Raw genomic sequence first — 23,009 nt, 5'->3', positions numbered from 1 at the left:
CTCATCCTCACCATGGCCCTACTAAGTGATTTGAGGAGGATTAAAACTTTGATGATCATATGCTGTGCAATGATTCCTTGAGTAGAGATTTTGAATCTAAAACCAATACCAAGATGCATCTTCTTGTTATTAACCCTCCTGCCATCCTTTAAAAAACTCACACCCATCACCCTAGGGACCATTCTCAGCCACGCCATAAAAAGACCATATATCCATATTTTATTCCACTTTAAATTAGCCAACCTTGTAAAACTACTTCTCCCTGAAATATTCATGTAAAGTTTTAATTATATTTTCGTTGTTTTAACCCTTCAAATCCCAGTGTTATTACATGAGCGCCCTGTGTTATAAGCCCCAAAAACCAAAAAACGAAACTAAATATTTCCACAAAAAACCAGTTGAAGTAATATGTGATTGTCATTATAAGTAGGCCTTTAGATGGACCAAAGATTGGCACCAACATACATTTTGACCTGCCATTATTTTTTTTGCATTTTTTTTGCAATTTAAAAATTAAAACTTCAAGGCCCTGAGTCTTCATTGATATCCAAGAAAAGAAGAAAAAATAAAATCATATGATGATAATTTGGGGTTGAAAAATAGCGTTTATAATGGAAGTCAATGGGCAGAAAATGGTCCCCAGGGTGATGGGTGTGGGGATTTCTGCTGCTCAGCCATTTTAGGCTGATTTAAGGAATTCACACTGGAATATTAACATTGACAGGTAAAAACTATCCTGTGGCAAGTTTGGTTATATTCCACTGAACACAGTGGAAATGGCAGCCATTTAACACATAGCAGTGGCACAAAAAGGTCCCAAGAAGGCAGGAGGGTTAATGCATCTTAGTATTGCTTGACAATCTTGAGCTGAATGTGTGTAAGACCAACAAAGAGATAACAGTGGACATTACCAGAAAACTAGCAAAGAACCTTCATCCTCTCAGCATGAATGGGATCCAGCCGGAGAGGGAAGACCAGTTATTACCTCAGGTGACTGAAGGACTTATGATTTTGCACTACAGAGAATCCTGTACTGCAAAATCCCCACCCGGATGGGAAACTGCATCCAATGCATCCAATCTTTAAGACTTCTTAAAACTTGTTACAATTTTCCTACTTTTGCTAATAGCACAGAGCTATTAGCTATCAAATTTGTAAATTGAAACAAGTTTGAGATACGTTCCTCCTAAGTTCCCTCTGTCCCGTGGCTCCAAATGAAGCTGCACCTTTGTAAATGAGGATGAGTTAAGCCTGACTGCTTCCAAATATGAAATGCGAGCTTCTGTTGTAAACTAGGCTGAATTAGTAATAGAAAGCAGAGAGGGCTCAGCTATGAAAATAAAAGGTTTTTGCAGCCATGTCACCTAGAATACATTTTTTTCTCCAACAACACACAGCCTGGAGTTCAATTTTATACTTTAATGAATTCCCAGGAACAGCTCGTCTTTGATCTCTTGTTATTTATTCATTAACAAATAACATTTTAGCTTCATGTCTTAAGTGGGATATTTTGTATAGTTTTTCTGACTCATTGCTTGCAAAAGCTGCTCAGCATCTGTCACTAAGTTAATAAAATATTGATTAACTGTGTTGAAAATATGAGTTTGTTGTTTACTTGCTCTATTACATCTTGGTTGGTTTGTCACAGCTCCCTGTAGACCTACAAAACAAGGCTGCCTGATAGTACCAATGGAAATCAGACAGCTTTCTGTGTTTGTGTGAATGTACAGTGGACATATTATGTCATTTTGTCAAAACTGTTAGTCAGAGAGGTCCAGTTTGATTCGGACTTGCCGTTTAAATAAAAAAACATTTTCCCTAACTTCTTTTGACTCATCCTGTCTGAAATGGGCTTTTTCTTTCAAAAACAGTCAGCATTATGTGTGCAGTTCTTAAAAACACCTGCCAAAAACGGAACTCCAGTCAGTAAACTCATTTTCTCCTTCTCCAGATGAAGTCAACAGAGGTGGACCAAGGGCTTTTCACAGACAGCTACTGCAAAGTGTGCAGCGCTCAGCTCATTTCCGAGTCCCAGCGGGTCGCCCATTATGAGGTGAGAGTCACATGACCCTGATATACTATACTACTCTATTGGAGCTAATGACAAGATTTGTGCTGTTTAGGCACTGCCCCCAGAGACACTTGGAAAATCTATCCACCTGAGCCCTGCAGCTCCACACTGACATACACCTGAGTTCACCCAGTTGTTTGTTCTTTCATTTAGCCTCAGTTGAATGCAAACCTAGAAATACAGATATAACCAAAAGAGAAACTGAACTTTGAGATTTTCCACAGCTCATACTTTAAGGGGTATTCATCCACACTACCTAACATTTTAACCCCAAGAGATCATTGCTGAATTCAAACTTTGACAGCACAGTTGCAGTAAACAAGAAAAGCCATTACTGAAAAGCTACAAAGCATTTTAAAGTTACAAATAAGTCTCTAATCTCTCATTTTGTATTTAAGTATTGCAAAGTGATACAACTAACTACTGCAAAATAAATTTAGGACTGGTGTTAGATTGGTAATCAAAGCCAAATATTGTATCCAAATAAATCCCCCAAATTTTCCCTTCATTAACCTTACTGTTCACAAACTGAATTGCCCTTTGTTTCTAATGGTTAATATAGTTCCTGACATGGAAGCCCACTAATTAATGATATTCTATCAATAGGATTATTGAATAATCTCAGTAAAGCCCTATTATTTTGATATTTTGGTGGCTAGCTTTGGAGCTGGCTAGTAACTACCAAAATAGAGAGATGGACTAAAGAAACCACAAAATTTGTCTGCAGTATGCCAAATACCATCTCACGTCCACTTTAATGTTCTTGCAAGTGAGTTTTAAGGAGTTTCTGACAAGATAAAATAAAAAATGTAGTAAATCTATGTAAACACATCTGTACCTGTCCTTTAACCCGACGCGCTGAAACTGGCGATGCCCCAATCAGTCAACTCAAGGTCAAATTGAGGAAGGCAGCCAGTTGGTTTCCTCCTGCCTGAGCATCATCAGGTAGTGGACCTCTATCTCTCTGCAGATGCCACCGCTCACTCACTGTCAAACTGAGTTTCAAGACCAGTGAGTCTGATGGCTAGCCTGCCGCTACAGGACATCTGCAGTAACAGGAGTTGAAGGGACTCATATGAACACTACCATCCAGGCAATATTATCAAAGACTGGCCAGCTGACTTTCATTCTTTGAGAGGCTGAAAGAAAACAGTTTGAGACCTTGAGTCAATTAAGCATGTTATTGATTTCCTGTTGTTGTGCATCAGTTTGCTGAGGTAAAATCTCAAAAACGAAAACGAAATTTTTTTTTGTTTGTTTGCTTTTTTTACATTTTTCTGACAGTGTTACTTTGTCCTAACTTTGCCTCGTCCTAAGCTTGCTTTCCTTGACTTTGAGTCAACTTTTCTTTTGCAACTCTTAACTCAGACTCTGTTTCCTGCAGGGCATAGTGCTCGCTGTGCTGCTGCTGCGGAGTGCTATTTAAAGTAGCCCTAACTGCCTATGGGAAACAGGAGAACTATTGTGTTCTTCAGGCTGTTGCAGGAGACAGAAAGTGGCTGTACCAATCCGAATCAAGTATTAATTTTGTTATTGTGTGGTGAATGCAGAATACAGCACTTGGCCTGTTGCCTCCTGGAGATAGAGTGTATTTGGCTTCTATTTTAGCACAGTTAGGGTCTAATGCATGGTGACGTGTTTGGGTCATGTTGACGACAGTAAGAAAAAAGGGAAGTGCCACAACAAAGTAAACTTTTGAATCGAGATGGCAGTTTTGCATTTGAAAAGGTGAAGTGTTTGCATTTTGTTTTTGTCGATTTGATTCCAGCAGTGCTGCATTTGAAGATTTACAGTTGCTGTATATCAGACTGTAGAGCTTCAAATCTTCTAACTTGCATCTGAAACTCATGACCTCTTTCATTAAAAATATGAACATATGTATAAATCATAATAATGGTCATTAATAATGAAAAAGTGCATTTGCCAAAGAAAGAAGGAAGCCAGAAGATTTTACGTCTATGCTTCAGGTGAAGCGCTGGGCCAGTTGTGTATCTGTAGTTGAAAACTCCTTTTGACGGGGGATGCAGACCAATTTTTTTAAGCTTTTTGCAACAGATAATATGTTATTGTTATTGCCATTTCACATTTTTGGCCTTAAGGGTCTGACTTCATCACCCCTTGGAGATTCCCCCCACTCAAGGAATCTCCAAGGGAGACAGGCAATAATGATTTCCTCCCTTGGCCTCAAGCCCTACAGGTGGATTTTGAGGTGAAAGTAGGTCCTAAGGCATATTGTTCTAGATGTACTGGCAACACCACCAGTGTCAGGAAGTGTGGGGTGAGCTTTCAGGCAAATGTCATGGTTTTCCTCCGCAACTGTATAAGGTATAGTGGGAAGAGTGTGCAGACTTCAAGTTCGACTCTGCAAAAACAAGAGAGATCAGAGGCAATAGGAGACAGACATGTAAAGGGCTTTCAGGGTAGGAATAAATAATTAAATAACTAACTGAAAAAGAATTCATAGTTAAAACTTCCTGGACCATAGTAGGGACTTTTTTATCAAATGGAGAACTTTTTCTGTATCCCCCCTTCAGATGAAATCTTTTTGACAGACTGGTCATCTAACTCACTCAAATATGATGATCTGTGATCGAGTCAGTGTTACTTTGAATTTTTAAACTCCAAAGTTAAATCAGTCTTTGGGGTGACAGTAGACATGTAATTGATCTTTAAACCTCCTTTTCAAATACATCAAAGCAAGAGCTCCCCTGCAGAGTGGATCAGAGTGGCCTTTGGTTCTCAGTTCAAAGATATGAGTGTGGCGCATGTTAATTTATGCATCTGTCTCGTTGCATGTTTTCTGATTTGGGCGTGTACTACAGCCTCTCTTGACAAGCTGCCCTCTTGCAAGCAGTGCAAGAGAACCTCTTTTAAACTAGATGCCTATTACGTTTTAATGTATTTTCCCTAGCAGTGTTGAGTAACTGCTCTTGAAGAAATATAACACAGCTCGTTAAATGTCTGATTGTTCAACGTGTCTTTCACTTACTGAGTCAACAGCAGTTTATTAGTACTTGCTTGAGTGTGGCATGTTTTAGGGGTGATCTAAGGCACTGTTTTATGGCATCACACGGATGAGAAGCAAAAAAAGGCCCATCAGGTGCTAAAAATGAACCTTAGACTCAAACGTTAGAACAGGCTTTTCCCCGCAGCACGCCGTGTAATAAATACTCACAAAGAAAATGGCGGCCGTTACAACTTATGTCTAAAAATGTATCGTTTCATGCATCTGTTAAAACACTCGACTCCAGGTATGCGACGCCCAGCTGGAAACACTTCAGCCAAGTCGAGCTGCCCGAGATTCACAGAATTTACAGAAAATGTTAAAATTTTGTGATTTATATCGTTATCGGGACGATAGATGTCTTATATTGGGATATGAGATTTTGGTCATATCGCACAGCCCTACTTCAGAGAGACCTTAAAGTCAAGCTCAGATAGAGTTCTGACAGATCAGCTGAATGCTTACCTAATAGCTTTCTTCACATCCAACTGCCAAATCTCATATTGATGTGTTATATAAGCTGCATCAGCCTGTCCACAGTTGGCGCTCATCTGCAAGTCGCTTTGCAACCCACCTCCACACCAGTTTCTCTCTTTTTTTAGAATGTAGTTAAGTCTTATATAATATATTCTCTTTTAACAAATTAAATCTAAGCAGCAGTCTGTTAGTCTGTTATTTGAGATGTGGCAATGCATAGCTTCCATTGTGCCATACCTTAATGACAGGACCTGTTATGGACATCAGACTGCTACATAATGACCTCATAGTTGTGGTCAGTTATTACTTAATATAGTCTGAAACAGGTGTACATTTCTGCCTTGCTTCAGTTCTTTTGTGTTATCAGAACATGGCCTTTGTTTAAAAATTAATTAATCATAACATTAATTAACATGAGGATAATATATACAGATTATATACATGATAGCATCTAGGACTGGGTGATATATTGAGTTTTTAAATATATCAATATATTTTTATACGAAATAAGAGATGTGACAATATCGTTTATATCGATATAGTCTATGTTACGTTATAATTATACTTGTGGAACCACAAGTTTGCCTCTCTTTCGTCCACTTTTGTCTCTACGCTGCGTTACTCTGCCTTGCCTCTCTCCTTCACTGAACACAACTCCCCCTCCCCCATCGCTTCACCTGCAGTTAACGACAAGATGGACACGGTAGCTATCAAAGAGGAGCTGGTCGGTAAAAAGAAAACATTTAGAGATTACTATTTTAGTGCTGCAGCATTACTCTCGTTAAAATGACGTTAACGCCATAACTGTATTAACGCGGAAAATCTCCGTTAACGAGTTACTGCGGATTGCCCCGTGCGTGGGGCTGCACGGCGTCAACGCGTTAACGGTTACCTCGTTAACGTGTTGACGCCGTGCAGCTAGCATTACTAGTATTTTCACCATTTACAACAGCGCCATAAAGTGCAAAATGAAGAGTGTGTGAAAATGTGTGCTGTATCCCAGACCACGAAGTCTCCCAGCCTCCTGCCCTGAAACAAAGTACCTTACATATAACCTAGGGCTGCACGATTAATCGTTAGAAAATCGCGATCTCGATTCATACTTATGTCCGATCTCATTTCCGAATGACAACGATTTAAAAAAAAAAAAAAAAAAAAAAGACGACGACGACTGTACCGCATTTTGATCCGGGACGTAATCTGCATGAAAACAAGCGCTCACTCTTCCTGCTCAACAAATGACAAGGGCGGAGCCTTATACCACGTGATACAGAAGCTGGCTGCTAAAATTAGCAGGGAAAAAACAACGGAGAGCACGTCAGGGATGACGAGAAAGTGACAGGAGAAAATCCGTCCCGGTCAACCACCCAAACATCAATAACGGGAACCTTATACAGCGCTTCACGTCGAACTCCCGCAGGCACAAAGAAATTACGGAGGCTATCACTTATCACCTGACCAAAGATATGGCTCCCATCAACACTGTGCAAAACGAGGGATTTAGGAAATGATCAACACCCTAGACAAACGCTACACAGTGCCGTCCCGCAACTATTTTTCTATTGTTGCACTACCTGCTCTATACACGCAGTGTCGAGCAACGGTGGAGATGGAATTTCAAGCAGTACAACATTTTGCGGCAACAACAAAATGTGAGACTTTTGTTGTTTTTATGTTTATTTATTGTTTTTATGTTCAGTCTCAACTGTTGCGAAGTTGATGTGCAGTTAATAAGTGCAATAAATATTTATACTGGAAAAGAATATCGTGAGAGAATCATGATCTCAATTCTAAGCCAAAAAAATCGTGATTCTCATTTTATGCAAAATCGTGCAGCCCTAATATAACCTTACACTAAAATCCTTTCATTTTCTCAAAAATGTATGAGTTCTGGTTGTGCTTACTGACCGCGAACCGATTTTATGTGGTACAAAGGGCTGAGCAATCTGTCAAAAATGCTTTAGTACGACTTTGGTAAGCTACGAAGCTGCACCGCTTGATGGATTGTTGGAGCATTACGGCTAGCGGAGTCTGGAGCCTCGTGGAGTAATGCATACTGTGCTTCAATATAATATTACCGTATTGTGTGCGCATAACGAGCACAAATGGCACCTGTAAGAGACACGCTTACGAAGCGGATTTCAAACTCCAGGCTGTCAGTCACGCAGTAGAACTTGGGAACAGAGCAGCGGTGAAATCTGTCTGTCTTTGTTATGCTCAGCGTCTTTTAGTTTACATTTTGACTGCACAGTTGTGAGCGTTTTGTTATGCACAAAAACAACATTGTTTTATTTTATTTATGGAGAATTATTATTTAATAAATGCTGATAATTTATCTCTGAGTAATTTTTTCATGTACATCTACGCTGTATGTTAATAAAAGTGCCTGTGTGAGATCTGGGACACAGTGTGACTAAGAATTCTCTTTTAGTTCTTACTTTATGGCTTTAAAAAATATCGAGATATATATTGTATATCGCCATCTAGCTAAAGAATATTGAGATATGAATTTTAGGCCATATCGCCCAGCCCTAATAACATCATGTAAATACTTAGTGCTTCCAGTCCACACATCCCCAAGGTAATATTACACTGAAATCTGATTAAAGGTATTATTATATTGAGTACAGAGAAAAGAGATAGTTTAAGATGATCCGAGCTTTGTGACATGTTACAGCTTTGTGATATTCTGCTGGAAGCAGCATCAGAAGGCCGATCCAATGTGGTCATAAAGAGATGGACACAGTCAACAACAATGCTCAGTTGATACTAGGGGCCCAACCTGTGCAAGGAAAATACCCCCCACACCATTGTGTCACCACCAGCAGCCTAAACTGGTGCTGGTGGTGTTGGCGGGATGGATCAGTCCTTTTTTAAATTCTGGCCCTGACATTTTGATATCACCGCAGAAATTGAGAGTTGTCAAACCAGACAACATTTTTCCAGTCTTCCTCTGTCCAATTTTGTCAGCTCATGAGAATTGTAATTTCAGTTTCCTCTTAGCTGACATTGGTGACATCTGCTGTGGTCTTGGTCTCCACTATCTACGGATGGAAATATTTGAATACTTGTTAAACGCCTCACTATTTTACCTAGCTGTTATTTCTGTCTGTCTGCTGTGTGGTAAATTGCAGGGTTTATCAGATCATTATACCCTAAAATAGCTTGTATTATGGAACTGAGGTTAATCTTATTATGATTCAGTTTTGAAATAATTCTCTGTAGGTTTATGAGTAGGAGAGAAATGAACACGAGATCCATTGTTATGTAATTTTTTATTTAATCTTTAGATACAAAATGAAGTTTGGAGCTTTCACCTATACAGGAAAATCTGGTTTCAAGGATTCGATCTTTCCAGTCAGAGGGAAGTCCTGGAAAACGATGTAAAATCGTATATTTCAGCAGCATGAGCTAAACATGCCACAGCAGACTACCTTTTGCACAGTTTCATAAATCTAAGGCAATGTGTATTTCAGCCACTTCAAGCTGAATAATCTCATTCCCCACATCCAGGAACAATGCCTGTCAAATGCTATTTGTCAGCACTGCAGAGTCATTTTCAAAATGCCACCACACTAATCCAGCAGCTGCAGCATGTATGACTTTTTCCGTGAAAGCTGTATCAAGCTCACATTTTGCATTTTCACTCCACTACATTGTGATTCTCCTCTCAGTACATAACATGATCGAACAAGAGCAGAATTCAACTGCATTGGGGACACTCTTAAAGTTCGAGTAGCTCACTATTGGCTGCTTGTGTTGTTCTGTTCACTGCTATGCTCTTTGTGCACTTCATGTCCTCACTAATAGGTTTCTATTATCTCGGAGACATTACAAAATGAGTTTGCCTTTCAACATTTTATGCTATGCTTTATGCTTTATACAGCAAATGACTCACTTGGCTTGTAAAGAAGAGGAGAAGGGTTTAGGAGCTCAGCTAATATACAGTGTAATACTACAGTACATAATTAAATATAATGCATGTGTGTGTTAGGCTAGATTTGGTTACATTTATTAAAGCTTAAGGTTGAAAAGAAACCATGATGGTAAAATAGTCCATTGAGCTAGTATAGTGGTGTAGGGGGCAAACAGAGCCAATAAACCAGTTATTCCCACCACCCATCCCCCTACCACGGCCCTACAACATCTTAATGAGCAGCTGTTTACTGTGCTGAGAAGAGACCAGACTAAAACATACCATTTATGACTCTGTACTGCCTTTCTTTCCCGTGCTGAATGTCTTTTTTGGAAGTGCTCTCTGGCTGAACAAGTGTTTAATATATAATAGTGGTTTTTTTTTCTTTCCTACTTTTGTGTTCTTTTCGAATTGAATTGAATATCTTTATTGTAATTGTCGCTTGAACAATGAAATTAAAAGAATTGTCTTCGATCGGTGCTGAAAACCTTAAAATAAAACAATAAAAAAACAGAACATTTACATTCATTCCAATACATATGCCTCAATTAGTTGCAAGTTATTCCACAGCATGGTTGGTAATGCTGATGTTCAAATACGATATTGCTGTTGGGTAGAAGCTGTGTTTAAATCTGTTTGTTCTTGCTTTGATTGTCCTATACCTGCCCGAGGGCAGCAGTTTTACCAGGAAATGGCTGAGGTGAGAAGTGTCTTTCATGATGTTCTGAATATTTCACTGTTTATTTGATCTGACACTAAATATTTAAAATATACAACAAAGAGGAAAAGCATCTACCAATACAGGAGTATTCATAACGTGTGTACTCAAACTACAACAAAAAAATCTGCTTCCGATACATGCAGTAGTTGCTATTCATGCTAGCTTGTGTAGATAATGCCAAATTTGGTCACAAGAGGACCGTAAATCACAGTGTGCACAGACAATAAAACATAATTTATAGTACAGAACATTGTTCTGAGACAGAGATCGCTTTCATGTTGGTTTCACGCTAATTAAGTTTATTTTATTGATTTGACTAGTCAAGCACTGATTGACTTGCCTGTCCTGATAACCGATCCATGAGATAACATACTGTAAATTGTAGTTGGCTAAATTTGACAAAGAGCAGTGAACTTAAGATCAACAATGTAAAATTAGTTGAACATCTAGCTTGTACACAAAAAAAGTACAGTCCACTGGAGCTCACGGTATAAATCGGTTTATCAAAGTTATTTTCACACAGTGTCCCAACTTGAACTCCACCGCCAGGGCCTCTGCCCTTGACTTCCACCCGACACAAAGATTTTCTCTATTTCTGTCAAACATGCTGCCCACCACAGCTGTAGCTGCTTATGTCACGGTCATGTCATGCACCTGGCCTCTACAGCGCCTCTTGTAGGTTGTGAGCCCACAGAAGAAAAGAGTCAGTTAGGATCTGACTAGGATGTTTCCTGGACGCCTGGGTGAGGTGTTCCGTGCAATCTATCAGGAGAACATGGGACCAGAACATGCAGGAGAGATTATGACTTTCAGCTGACCTGAGAACACCTCAGTGTTTCGCCAGATAAGCTGGAGGAGGTGGATGGGGAGAGGGAGGTTTGGGCTAGTCAGTTAGTCTGCTGCCCTTGCAGCCTGGCCCCAGTTAAGCAGAAAAAAATTGATGGATGGATATTTTCATACTATTTATTTTTCTCCGTTGGGTCTTAGGGTTTTTCAATGTGCCAAATCCCAGTTTATCCCATGGTGGAAAGACTATTTTGTGATGCTTTAGTTTTTGTTACTATTTTACCGGATTCAGAGCAGATAGTTTATTATATTTTATGATTTTATGATCTAAGTTATCAAGGAGTTATCAGGGAGTCCATAAAACAGACTGGTGGGTGTCTTAGTGTTGCCTATGTTTTCATGTTGACAGTTTGGAAAAGATTTTACCAAGATAGGAACACAAACAAGGCTAAATCATATCTTAATATGATTTTACTTTAATGCAACATTGCACTACACTGCTCCTCTTCCATTCTCTCCACTGCATGTAAGTCCCTGTCTCATTCATGAGCTTAGTGTTGTGTCTGCTGTATTCGCACATTCAGCACTCCAATCAGACTGCTGAATATGTCTGAAGCGTTAGATGTCTAGAGAAGACCACAGGGCCTAATAACTGCGACTGGCTCAGACGATATCATGTGCCCTCAGGGGTGCTGCCATTGCTGTCTCATCCCGGGATGTCCTCGTTTTCCAACGCTTGCATGTCTTTTGTGATTTTCATGGTGTGAACTAAATATACCTGTTCAGTTGCATGTTAACACAGATATATCTAATCAGTCAATCGTATGGCAGCAGCTCAGGCATGCAGACACTGTCTGTGATGTCCAGATGGTAGGGCCAGAATTTGGCATGAACAACATAAAAGCATGGATCTATCCTGCCTTGTATCTACAGTTTAGACTGGTGGTGATGTGATAGTGTGGCGGATATTTCTTTGACACACATTGGGCCAGCTGAGCATCATGTAAAGTTACCAGAGATATTGTTGCTGACCATATGCATCGCATTTGAAATTCAGCTTTTCTCACTTTTTAAAACAAATTTCTCCCAAAACAACCTAAGAAAGCGTGAAATCAACATTTTATAAATCCTGAGCAGTTACTCCTCCTTTCACTGACACAGGCTCATCACTAAACTGTAGCATGTGAGTGTGTAGGAGAGTGTGTCAGCTATTGACGAGGTAATCTGCATTTTCCATGCAGCTCAGTTTGACCTCTACAAGTATTGATTTTTTGAGGGAGAGGATTAGTAAATCACTGTAGTTCAGTGTGAGTACTAGTTGTTTCTATCACTCCAAAGAGGCACAAAGGAAGGATCTCTACCAGCTGCTATCATGAGTGAGAATATGCATTCTTGGAGACACGTATGGTAGCAGTAACTACCACCAAGGTTTTTATCTTTGGTAGTCCATGAACAGATTTTTATGCAGTCAGTGGAGTCACATAGAATTGCCTTTCACTCATGAATTCCTGGTGTCTCATACACTAGCAGTTTCTGTGCAGCCCTGGTCCTGGCCCACGTGTTTGTCTGATAAAGAAAGAAACTAATTTCCGTGATCCCTTTGTAATTACCTCCCATGCATCATTAGCCGAATGTCGAGGTCTGCTAATACCTGCAGCAGGTGCGTCAGAGAGTTTATAGATGCTCTTGTCTGCATCTGGAAGACTGATGTCCACATGGCCCCCATCTGCCATCTCCTGTCATTTTCACAGGCTTTGGAGTTAATGGCATGGAAATATTAGCCATTTCTAGTGCTGGCAGAAACTAATCTACAGTAGAGAAATGAGACTGAAAAGTGCTGTTCCACTCAACCTGAAGTGTGATCACTGGAAAACATAATCAACAGTAGAGCGACTTTGCTTCATTATCAGTCTCTGTTATTAAATTAAAGAGTAAAAGACAATTGTAAGCTCCTCAGGAGTCTGTCTCTCCGTGCCATGCGATAACAGCACAAACAAGAAGAAGATTAAAAACGCTTCCAAACATGTTGGCACAATGAAAAGTGGCCCAAAGCTTCCCTGGTAAGCAAAAAACACTAATGCAGCAGCGTTTACACAGTTTAATTATGAGGCTGTCTCACTGGGAAACAGAGGAGTGAAGGAGTGGTTATTAATAGAAAGAGTCCTGCGAGATCAGTTGTTAGCCCGTCCTTAAAGCAGAGAGAGGGAGAGAGAGGCAGAGAGAGAGAGGTAGGTGAAACAGTCCTTTTGGCTCTTGAAAGATGATTAAACGAGTTCCAAACAGCCCAGAATCTTCCTGACAGGGAGGCGTTTAGCCCATGATGCGCGTCAAATTAAAAGAGCGCGAAATGCATATTCCACTTGCAAATAGATTGAATTCCCTCACAGTTTCGCTGTGACTCAGCTCATAATCCCAGGCAAGGTTTTCAACCCTCCCAACATACACACACACATGTGCTTCTGGCTCTGTGAGGCACAAATTCCAAACAACAAGCCCAATTTTCAACATTGCATCTCGCCTTTGGTGGTTTGGTACAATTTGTTTGTTGTGTGCCATGAAAGTTTTGTGCTCTGCGGCTGCTGTGACACTGCTGCAGTGTACCAATACAGAGGATGCTGAGAATCATTAGCATAAAGAGAGAAAATTACAATCATGATTATAGTCAATAGCAATTATGGAGTCTTGACAGGGACTTCCAGTCAATCCAGTCTCTTTTATTTAGCAGGATCACAGGAGGGGGTTGGGGCCTATTCCAGCTACCATAGGGCGAGAGACAGGGTACATGCTGGACAGGCCACCAGTAGGGCTAACACAAAGAGCCAGACAACGATTCACACCCATGGGCAATTTAGATTCAACAACTGAAAACCATGAGAGAGAGAAACTTGGAGAGAAACCATGTGATAGAGTCCCAGGAGAGGAACTTTGGTAATCTATGAGTTGATCAGGAGTGGCAGAGAAGTATGTGAATGTGGTCCAGGATAAGTATGAAGACACCAAGACCGTGGCGAGGTGTGCAGTAGGAGCAACAGATTCAAGGTGGGATTGGATTACATCAGGTATCGGCTCTTAACCCCATCTTGTTTGCAATAGTGATCGACCGACTGACTGATGAGGTCAGGCCTATAATGTTTGCAGATGACATTGTAATCTGTAGTGAGAGTAGTGAATAGAGGAAAGAGAACCTGGAGAGGTGGAGGCATTATTTGGAGAAAAAAGTAAAGGAAGTTAGTAAAAGCAATACAATTGATTGATTGATTGAATCTTTATTTTGAACATGTTGAAAAAGTATAAAAAAAAAATAGAATTAAAAGAGACAAATGAACAAAGCAAACAAAAGGAAAACGAGCAACCACAACTCCAAATAACGTCCATGTTCAAAAAGGAGCAGGAAGAAGCATAAGCTTATTTAATCCCACCCCTTTTCCACTATCTAGTATCAATAGACTACAGAAATACCTCCTTGCAATTACATTATATGTTATGTGTAATTTTTTTTTTTTTTTTTTTTTAATAAAAACAATTCAATTCAAACCTAGGGATGGGTACCGGTATCCAGTGCCATCATGGCAGCGGTTCTGACATATACGGTAGTAACCAGACCGAAAAGCAGCGCACATTTTGGTGCTTTATTTCGGTGCTTTTTTTTCCTGAGCCAATCATTTTACGTTTCCGAGGATAGTAGGCGGGTCCAGGTACGTACGTTCTTTTAGAGCAGAGCTACAGATTAAAAATGCCCAAGGCGAAGCGGTCAAAAGTCTGGCTGTACTTCACAGCAAAATATGCAAACTCAGCAGCCTGCAACAACTGCTTTAAGCTGATACTGTGATACTGTCAAAGGAAGTAACACCTCAAATCTGATGAAACACCTGGCAACGCATAGCGTTTTTTTAAAAAGCCGAGAAATGCGCCGTATTTGATAGCTTGCTGCGAGACCTCACACCGAGCGCATCTACTGCGGGTGTGGTGCCTGTTATCGGACCCGGAGTTAGCAACATCCCCCAAAAACCCGAAGAGGAGAGTCCTGGCCCCTAGCCCTGCCAGTGTAGCAGAAATGATGACGGATGATGATGGCAGCAGCATCCGTTCTTCTCTGCGTGAGTAGCTTAATGTTGTACGTGTGTAATTTATGTTGAGTAGGCTAACCAATGCATGTAAGGTGAACTAGCAAACATCATCGTAGTTACATGCAGCTGTCCTCTTGTTTGATGGCAGATGCTCCCTTCACCCTGGCCAAAAAGGCTATAATGACCAAAGAAAGAGTGGAAAACAGTTAAACATGAGAGGTTTTTGGACAAAGTTTGTGTTTTTTCCATTGTTTAAGCACTGCTTCCAGCCAAGAGTGATACCATGTATGCCCTATAGCTGCAGAAAAGGCTAACATTGTTATCTTTTTACAAAAAAACAGCTGAACATGAGAGGTTTTTGGACCAATTTTGTGTTCTCCATTCTTTAAGCACCAGTTTGAGCACCGTTTAAGCACCGGCACCGTTTCAAAAGTACCGGTTTGGCACCGGTATCGGATAAAACCTAAACGATACCCATCCCTATTCAAACCCCGAGAGTAAGAAGACCACCTATGAGCAGGGACAGTGGGAAGGAACAACTCCCTTTTAACAGGAAGAAACCTCCGACAGAACCAGGCTCAGGGAGGGGACAAAAGACACATTGTGGAGTAGAGCCAAAAAATAAAATTAGTTAATGATTAAATCCAGAGTGGTGTATAAACATACAGAGTTAAAATAGGTGAGTGAAGAAGAAATACTCAGTGCATCATGGGATATCCTCAGCAGCCTAGACCTATTGCAGCATAACTAAGGGAGGCTTCAGGGTCACCTGATCCAGCCCTGACTAAAAGCAAGACCAAATATGTATGTGAATGAGAGCAGGGCTGGTTTAACAGTGAAAATGCAAGGTAGCTAAATTGTAATACCTGAAGTACAACATACAACGTACATGAGAGGTGATGAAGAGAGTGAAGGCAGGATGGAGTGGGTGGAGAGTGTCAGGGGTGATTTGTGACAGAAGGATAGCAGTGAGAGTGAAAGGAGAGCTTTACAAGATGATAATGAGACCTGTAGTTCTTCTTGCTTTGCAGCAGTGGTGCATTATTACCTCTCTGCGCTTCAGTTGAGTTCTTATGGAAGTTTCTTTTATGGATTAGTCATTTAGTGAGTAAAAACGACTACAACAACAAAAAAGGCAACACTTTCACTGCAGCCCTCATATGCAAGTTAAAGTCCAGCTTTTGGGAAAAATTGTCTTGAAATTCTTGGAAAGAGGAACAAAAGCTTTGTAAGCTCAGGGGAATTTGAATGAGATATAATATTAGTAGCTGTCAAAAATAGAATCAGCAGAGTGAAGAGTCCTCAGGCTTAAAGGAAGATGCTGGACTTGCACATTGTACCGCCTAACAGTCCAATGTTTCCTTGAAACACCCCTTTTCCCCCCAAAAAGACATTAAAACATAACCGAAGCTTTCATGGCATTTTCAACAGACTTCAGCTTTTATACTGGATGGCCCATTAAGCCGACAAGCTTGTTCTCTTTGATCTCACAGGGTTTTGTTTGTGGTTGATACTGCGTTTTTAGTGGGAACTTGAGAATTGACTGCATGGCCTACTTTGACAGCGTTGACAGTGTTCTCTCGGCAGCCTCAGGGTTTGCTCCCAGTATTGTCTACCGATCTCTGCAAACCAGCCTTTGGCTTGCTGCCAAGCGAGCTTTAGTCAATCAGCTTTCAGTGTGAAAGCATTAAATAAAAGAAATCTAAATGAATCCATCTAGTAATCATCTGAGGTGTCAAGTTGGTTATCAAAGCAATGAGGTGGCGTGGCTGCTGCTAATTCACATCAGACTGTCAGCAGTGAAGAATGAAGTTGCTTCCTGTCCTGAGAACAAATTGAACTCCTGCTGTGATTTATGCTCTGATTGCAATTGCTTGTGTCGGTATGAGCTATCTGAAGTGAGGTTTATTTTCCTGCAGTGGATAAGTTGGCAGGTATTACAGTGACAAATGCGAGAGGACAGGTGAAATGATTTGAAATGAGAGTGTTGGACCAATATATTCGACCTCTCTCAGTGATACTGATGTAGGTTGTGCTGATGAATAGGTTTATTCCAAGTGAAGCTCAGCAGGTGCTCCCATAACCACCAACTTCTATTAGTTCTCTACCATTTCTCATTATACGTACACAGACTCCTTATGAAGCCACGTATCACTTGTGGGTAGTCAGTCAATGTATTTTCTTTCCTGCAAATTCAGAATTTTAAAAAATTGTCTGTAAATCGATTTTTAAATTGAATCTTGCACAAATCCTAAAAGATGTTTCCTGCTGTTTATTCCAGATGCTCTGTTCTGATTTTTCACAGACGTTTCAAAAAGAAACGATACAGCTCCAGAACTCATGCACTTTTATGGACATAGTATTCCACCAAATACTCCACAAGAGCAGAGATTATTTTGCAGACTCTCAAGAAGGAGCTCAAGTTATAACCACTAATTTTTATCAGTGTATTGTGAATACACACCTTATAAAGCTACAAGTTCAAAACCAACAAAACTTACTAAGAACTGTTTCACCCTGGAAACACTGAAAAACAGGGCCTATAGAAACAGCATAAAAAATGACCAAGTCCAACTATAAGTAGCCCGTACATGGAGGTCATCAACAAGGACATCAACAATAGACATTCAGTAGACGTTAAAAAAAGACGTTGCCTGGCATCACAAAACAACCCCATCAGTGGACCAAAATTGCATGTCCAAAAGTGACATATAAAGATGTCACTCCGATGTCACTTTGTGCATAGCGTAGTCGTTGTGCAGTTGATCACAACCATTTCAAAACCAAATAGAATCGTTTTCAAATGTTGCATAAAAAACCCCAAAGACACATGGGTTTACTTCATAGCAAGCAGTGCACGCTACATTGGTAGTTACTGCACTACTAGGCTGAGGGAATAGCCCATAATTTGCATTGCATTGGATTGCACTGTGTTGGGTCTGCGCTTCCACAGGCCCCGCTGGTTTAGAGACTTATTCCCGTTAACGAAGCAAGGAAGCAAGACGAAGAGCTTTAACCTGTTTTTACTTCCTAGCAAGAGAGGCTGGTCGGAACCAGGCTTTTGGAGCTGAGCGCTCCTCACCTGTCTCCTAGCCAACTTCAAATAAACAGCCTTCCTTGCTGCCTTTTTATTGAATACAGTGAATACAAGCACCACCCATTGTAAAACCCCCTATGGTCACAAAAGGTTAAAACAGTGTGTGTGTGTGTGTGTGTGTGTGTGTGTGTGTGTGTGTGTGTGTGTGAGTGTGTGTGTGTGTGTGTGTGTGTGTGTGTGTATTTGGGGGTTCGTTTGTGTGACCTCCTGCTCACCAAAGGGTAATCTCCCCCACCCTGTATATGGCTTAACCCCTCTAACGGTTTCACCATACACAAACACAGGTGAGGTCATAAAGGCAGGAAGTAAAACATCCTCACTATTCTGTTTTATATTGATGATTCATGCATGGTGGTGTTGGCATTTCATATAAGCAAGCAATAAAAGTGCTTTACAAAGCCAGTGTGCAGCATACCAAAGTGAAAATAACTGTAATACAAAATGAAAATAAATAAAAAGAAAAGTAATGGAAGGAAAAGTATAAATCCTCAAAGTGATTGTGGAAATGCTTCAAGTTATTTCTTCATGAAGTCGCTCTGTGAGAACAGTGAGGAATTTTGATTAATGATCAGACTGGGAAAACAAGGAAGCGCACTGCCTGACAGCACCAACTATGCTTCAGCCTTAGTGTCCATATTTTCCTCATCCAAAGGATTAAAGATTTTTATTCCGCTCACACTGATTTCTCTGATCTATCTGGGACTATGAACATGTTCGACATTCAGCTATACTATCCATTAAACATCAAGAAAGTTTTAAAAAATGGTAGTTTTTCCAAGTACAGTAGTCTCACATATATCTCTAAACCCAAGAGATAATGGTAGAAGAAGCTATTTGTGTGAGGTGATGGTGCTAACCACTGTACCACTTGTTAGCAACAAGGTCAATTTAAGTATCATATAGAAGGATGGGGTCCTTTGTATCGTTTTAGAAGTACACTGAAGAACCTGTACATATACACGGAACTGAGGAGCTTCTTCGTTTTAGTTTTAGTCTGGACTGTGAACACTATTTTCCTCACAGCTGTGTCTGAAATTAAAGGAAGCCAATTATGTTTGGCAGCTACAGTTTTTCTATTTATTTATTTTTTAGGTTAATGTGTTGCAGCAGTTGAACCACTCTGTGCATTTTGCTGTTTTGAAGAAAACTTTCTTTCATTCTCTGTTTAAGCCCTCTGTGGTGTTTCCGAGTAAACACACTGTAATCCCTCCACAAAACCCTGCATGGACCCAGTGTTTTGATGTAAACAAAATGATTCATGAATTTTTGCCTGTGTGAGTGTGGCCTGCAGTGTTGTTCCCCACAGCGAAAGGGTTTGTATTAGACCTGAGGGGTCCAGCAGCAGTCAGAAACCCTCTGCCTAAATAATCCAGGGGATGGCTACCAGGTACGTAACACAACTCAGTTCAGAGTGTCCTAAGACCTGTGTCACAACATTTTCGTCTGATTTGCTATAATTAGAAGGGCCCAGTGAGGCAAGCACACAGCCACTGGTCTAGTGCAAGTCATGAAACACTCAAGGTTACATTTGGGTAAAAGCTTCCAAACATGACCTGAGAGGCATCGAGGGTTGTTGTTGTTGTTAACCAAGTTATGTAACAGGTGTCGACAGGAGGCACTGAGTGCTGTGATGATGCTGCAATAATGGTGCAGGCTGGTCCTTTTAGGCAAGGAATGGGCAAGTTCTTGAAGTTGGAATAGAAATACTCTACAACGTTATATTTTTGGAAGTTATAAAAGCTCTTCTTATTTGAGAGCAAAATGACAAAAATGGAACAATGATGTGGAAAAAGTTGAGGTGCTTCAGCTGTCAAGATTTTTACCCATCATGCCGAGGTGTTTCATTTGTCCCAAATTTGTTTTATAGGAAAAAACAAGCCCAAACATGCAGAAAGAGTCATGAAAAATTATTTTCAGCCACTGGAAAAACAAGGAGCCCTGCAACAGATGGTGCAGTCCCCACAGAGTCCCCGTCTCAGCTTCACAGAGTCAGTCTGGGATTACATAAAGAGACAGCAGACAGTCAGAAACCCTAAATCCACATATGAGCTGTGGCAAGTTCTCCAGTCTCTCTTGAAAACTGCTTTGAGGAGAAACAATGAAACAATAAATCAAACTAGTCAAGCATCCTTGCTTTACAATCAGTGCAGTTTTGGTAAAACTATATGAAGCTATATAGGGATTTCGAACAGATATCAAATGTGATCTGCTCATTGAATGGTTTTTATCAGTTATCAGTCCCATGCATATCAGCAGTAGGTGGCTTTCTTTGCTCATAAAGCAAAAGTGTTTTTATCTTCAAAAACCTCTGGTTGCAAGGTAAAAAGTGGTATGCTCTTCTGCTGCTCTACCTCCTGGTTGAGCTTTGCGCTATGGCTTTGAATACTCTGGCGGAGTAGAAAAGCACCATATAAGAATCAGCCCGTTTAACATTTAAATGAAATAAATATTTGATCCCAAAGGAAAATTTACTTAATACTTGTAGAAACCTTGTTGGCAACCACAGCGGTAAGACAATAATTGTAGTTTTTTACTAGGGTTTCATATATCTGAGGAGGGATTTTGGCCCACATCTCTTTAGAGAAACTCTCTAAATCCTTTAGGTTTCCTGGCTGCTGCTTTGCAACTCAAGGTTTTAGCTTCTTCCTGGACGTCTGGAGACTGGCCTAATTGATAAAGATAGTCCTGACTGATTGGTTGGTTGGTTGGTTGCAATTTGTCTGCAACGTGGGCACACAGTAAATCTGCAGAAGCCAGAATTTGAGATTAAATATTTATTTCACAATCATATACAAATGATTTTGTTCATAATTTAATATGTTTTTTCTGGAAACTACCATAAATATTATAGACTGTTAATTTTTGTCAACAGGGGATCAAATATTTTCTTCACTCTATTTATTTTCTGTTCAATCATCCAATTTGTCTCAGTATCTTATGACAAATGACACACTTTGATTAGGGACTAGTGACCAGGACAGAAATATTGTAATTGTAATTGTTATCTTGCCCTTATCTTCTCCTGTGAAGGACAAGCAACAGGACAGGACTAAATGCTTGATGTACTATAATAACCCTACTTTAAAAATGTGAGATTCATCATATTTTCTCCTGACAATCTGCCCTGGCGAGTTAGCTGCTTTGCAGTCTACATGGTGCACTACTGCAGCTGACTGTGTCAGATTTATAACAGCTACAACTAACCTGAAAGAAATGATAATTATACTGCAGTGGTTCTGCTGAGGGACCAACAATGCCACAATTTTTGGTCTAAGGAATTAGACAAATGGGATGTTTTGGCAGCTAATGCTCCGTAAACACCCAGGGATGAGAATGCTGTCAACCTAATTTATCTTGTGGATGAAATGAAAAAACTAACTCTCCAGGTATGACTTAAAATGAAAGGAGCTAAATCACATTACTAAAACTTTTATAGTGAAAATTCTTAAGTAAAAGCATCATTTGTTGGCAACGTGTCAACTAACACACTGTACTAATGTATTAATGGAAGGACGTGTGATGGAGACAGCCATTGGTTGTTGGTATAAATATATGTAAACTGGACTAAAGCACTCAATTTATGTCAGACGTGGTCTGAATTTGTACACCTCACCATAGGACTGATTTATAGTTCCCTGCATCTCGTACAGAATTACTGTTAGTTTATAGGGAACAAAAAACAACATTCTGTTTATTGGTGTTCACTTAAAATAGTGTTAAAATAAGCAGAATTTAAACCTGCTTTTGACTTTTGCCTCTATCCCCTTTCTGGCTGTCATTTTTTCACAACAACATTAACAGCCCAGAGAAAAAAATATGCAGCCATCTGTGGTCCTGAAGCAGAGGGGTAATCGATATTTTCAGACAATTCTCTCCCTTCAACCACACGTTCTTCTGACCAGCGTATTCTCTACAGTTGCTGCAGACAAGTCAATGGCAATTAAGACATCTCTTTCTTTGCTGTTGAAAAATGGCACAGTGAGCAGCCAAAAACCACATTGTACAATTCATTTAAATTCCCTCTCCTTCCTTTCTGCCCTACACATACATATTCAATAAGGTCAATTTCATTTGTAAAAACAAGGCAAATTGCAAATCTTTTGCAAATCTCATAAACCCATATGTTATTCAGAGTAGAACATAGAGAACATATCAGATCCTTACACTGAGACATTTTACATTATAATGATAAAAAGATTTGAATTTGATGACAGTAAGGCATCTCAAAAAAGTTGGGATGGATCAAAATTTGAAAAATGTCCATTTAAACGTGATTTCCATGTTCTGTTGTTAATAAGTTGCATTTATCAGATTAACAAAGCATTTCATTTGACTTGTGTTTACAGTTTAAACAGCACCTCAACTTTTTTGGAATTGGGGTTTAACAAGAGTCTATGCAATCATGTCCGACGCAATTAAGATTTAAACTGTCCTGAATGACAGCCATGGTGTTTCATGACTGTTATTCTTTTTTAAGGAAAGGTCTTTATTTTCATTGCATTACATACTGAGTAATCTATATTTCCACCAATGAGTTGCCCAGTACAGCCACAACCTTCTAAACAGTTAGCAGGGTGCAATATCAGGTTCAGCTGCTAAGCTAGAACACACCCTTGATATAACAGAAGAATGTAGCCACAGTGACCATCACCCATTGATGCCATTTTGAAGCCTTGAGTGGAATTTTTTTGCTGATTGCAAAACTAAGGCAATGAATGGATCTGACCGTGAGTGATGCTGCATGCTCATTGGGTACCAGTGTGTTGGACAAAAGGTTAGATCATGTTGATTAATATCGTGTTGTATCCAATAAGACTTGAAACTAATGACTATTATTAAAAATATAAAGCACGTGTTTACTGAGCTCACA

General features: G+C 39.9%; 1 protein-coding gene across 1 annotated transcript in view; it reads left to right on the top strand.

The window, feature by feature from the left end:
- The window catches only part of LOC146620843 (zinc finger matrin-type protein 4-like), a 149,391-nt gene that overhangs the window by 25,092 nt on the left and 101,290 nt on the right, over positions 1–23,009 (top strand). The window contains exon 2 of the mRNA XM_085367094.1: positions 1,952–2,053. Coding sequence (XP_085223220.1) covers positions 1,952–2,053 — 102 coding nt within the window. The remainder of the gene's footprint in view (positions 1–1,951; positions 2,054–23,009) is intronic.

This window comes from Diplotaxodon limnothrissa, linkage group LG12 (genome assembly GCF_057381915.1).
Source record: "Diplotaxodon limnothrissa isolate DT_005_m linkage group LG12, D_limnothrissa_male_GT1.1, whole genome shotgun sequence".
Lineage (NCBI taxonomy): Eukaryota > Metazoa > Chordata > Actinopteri > Cichliformes > Cichlidae > Diplotaxodon > Diplotaxodon limnothrissa.
The sequence above is the reverse complement of the archived record's forward strand: the minus strand, read 5'-3'. Positions and strand labels throughout refer to the sequence as shown.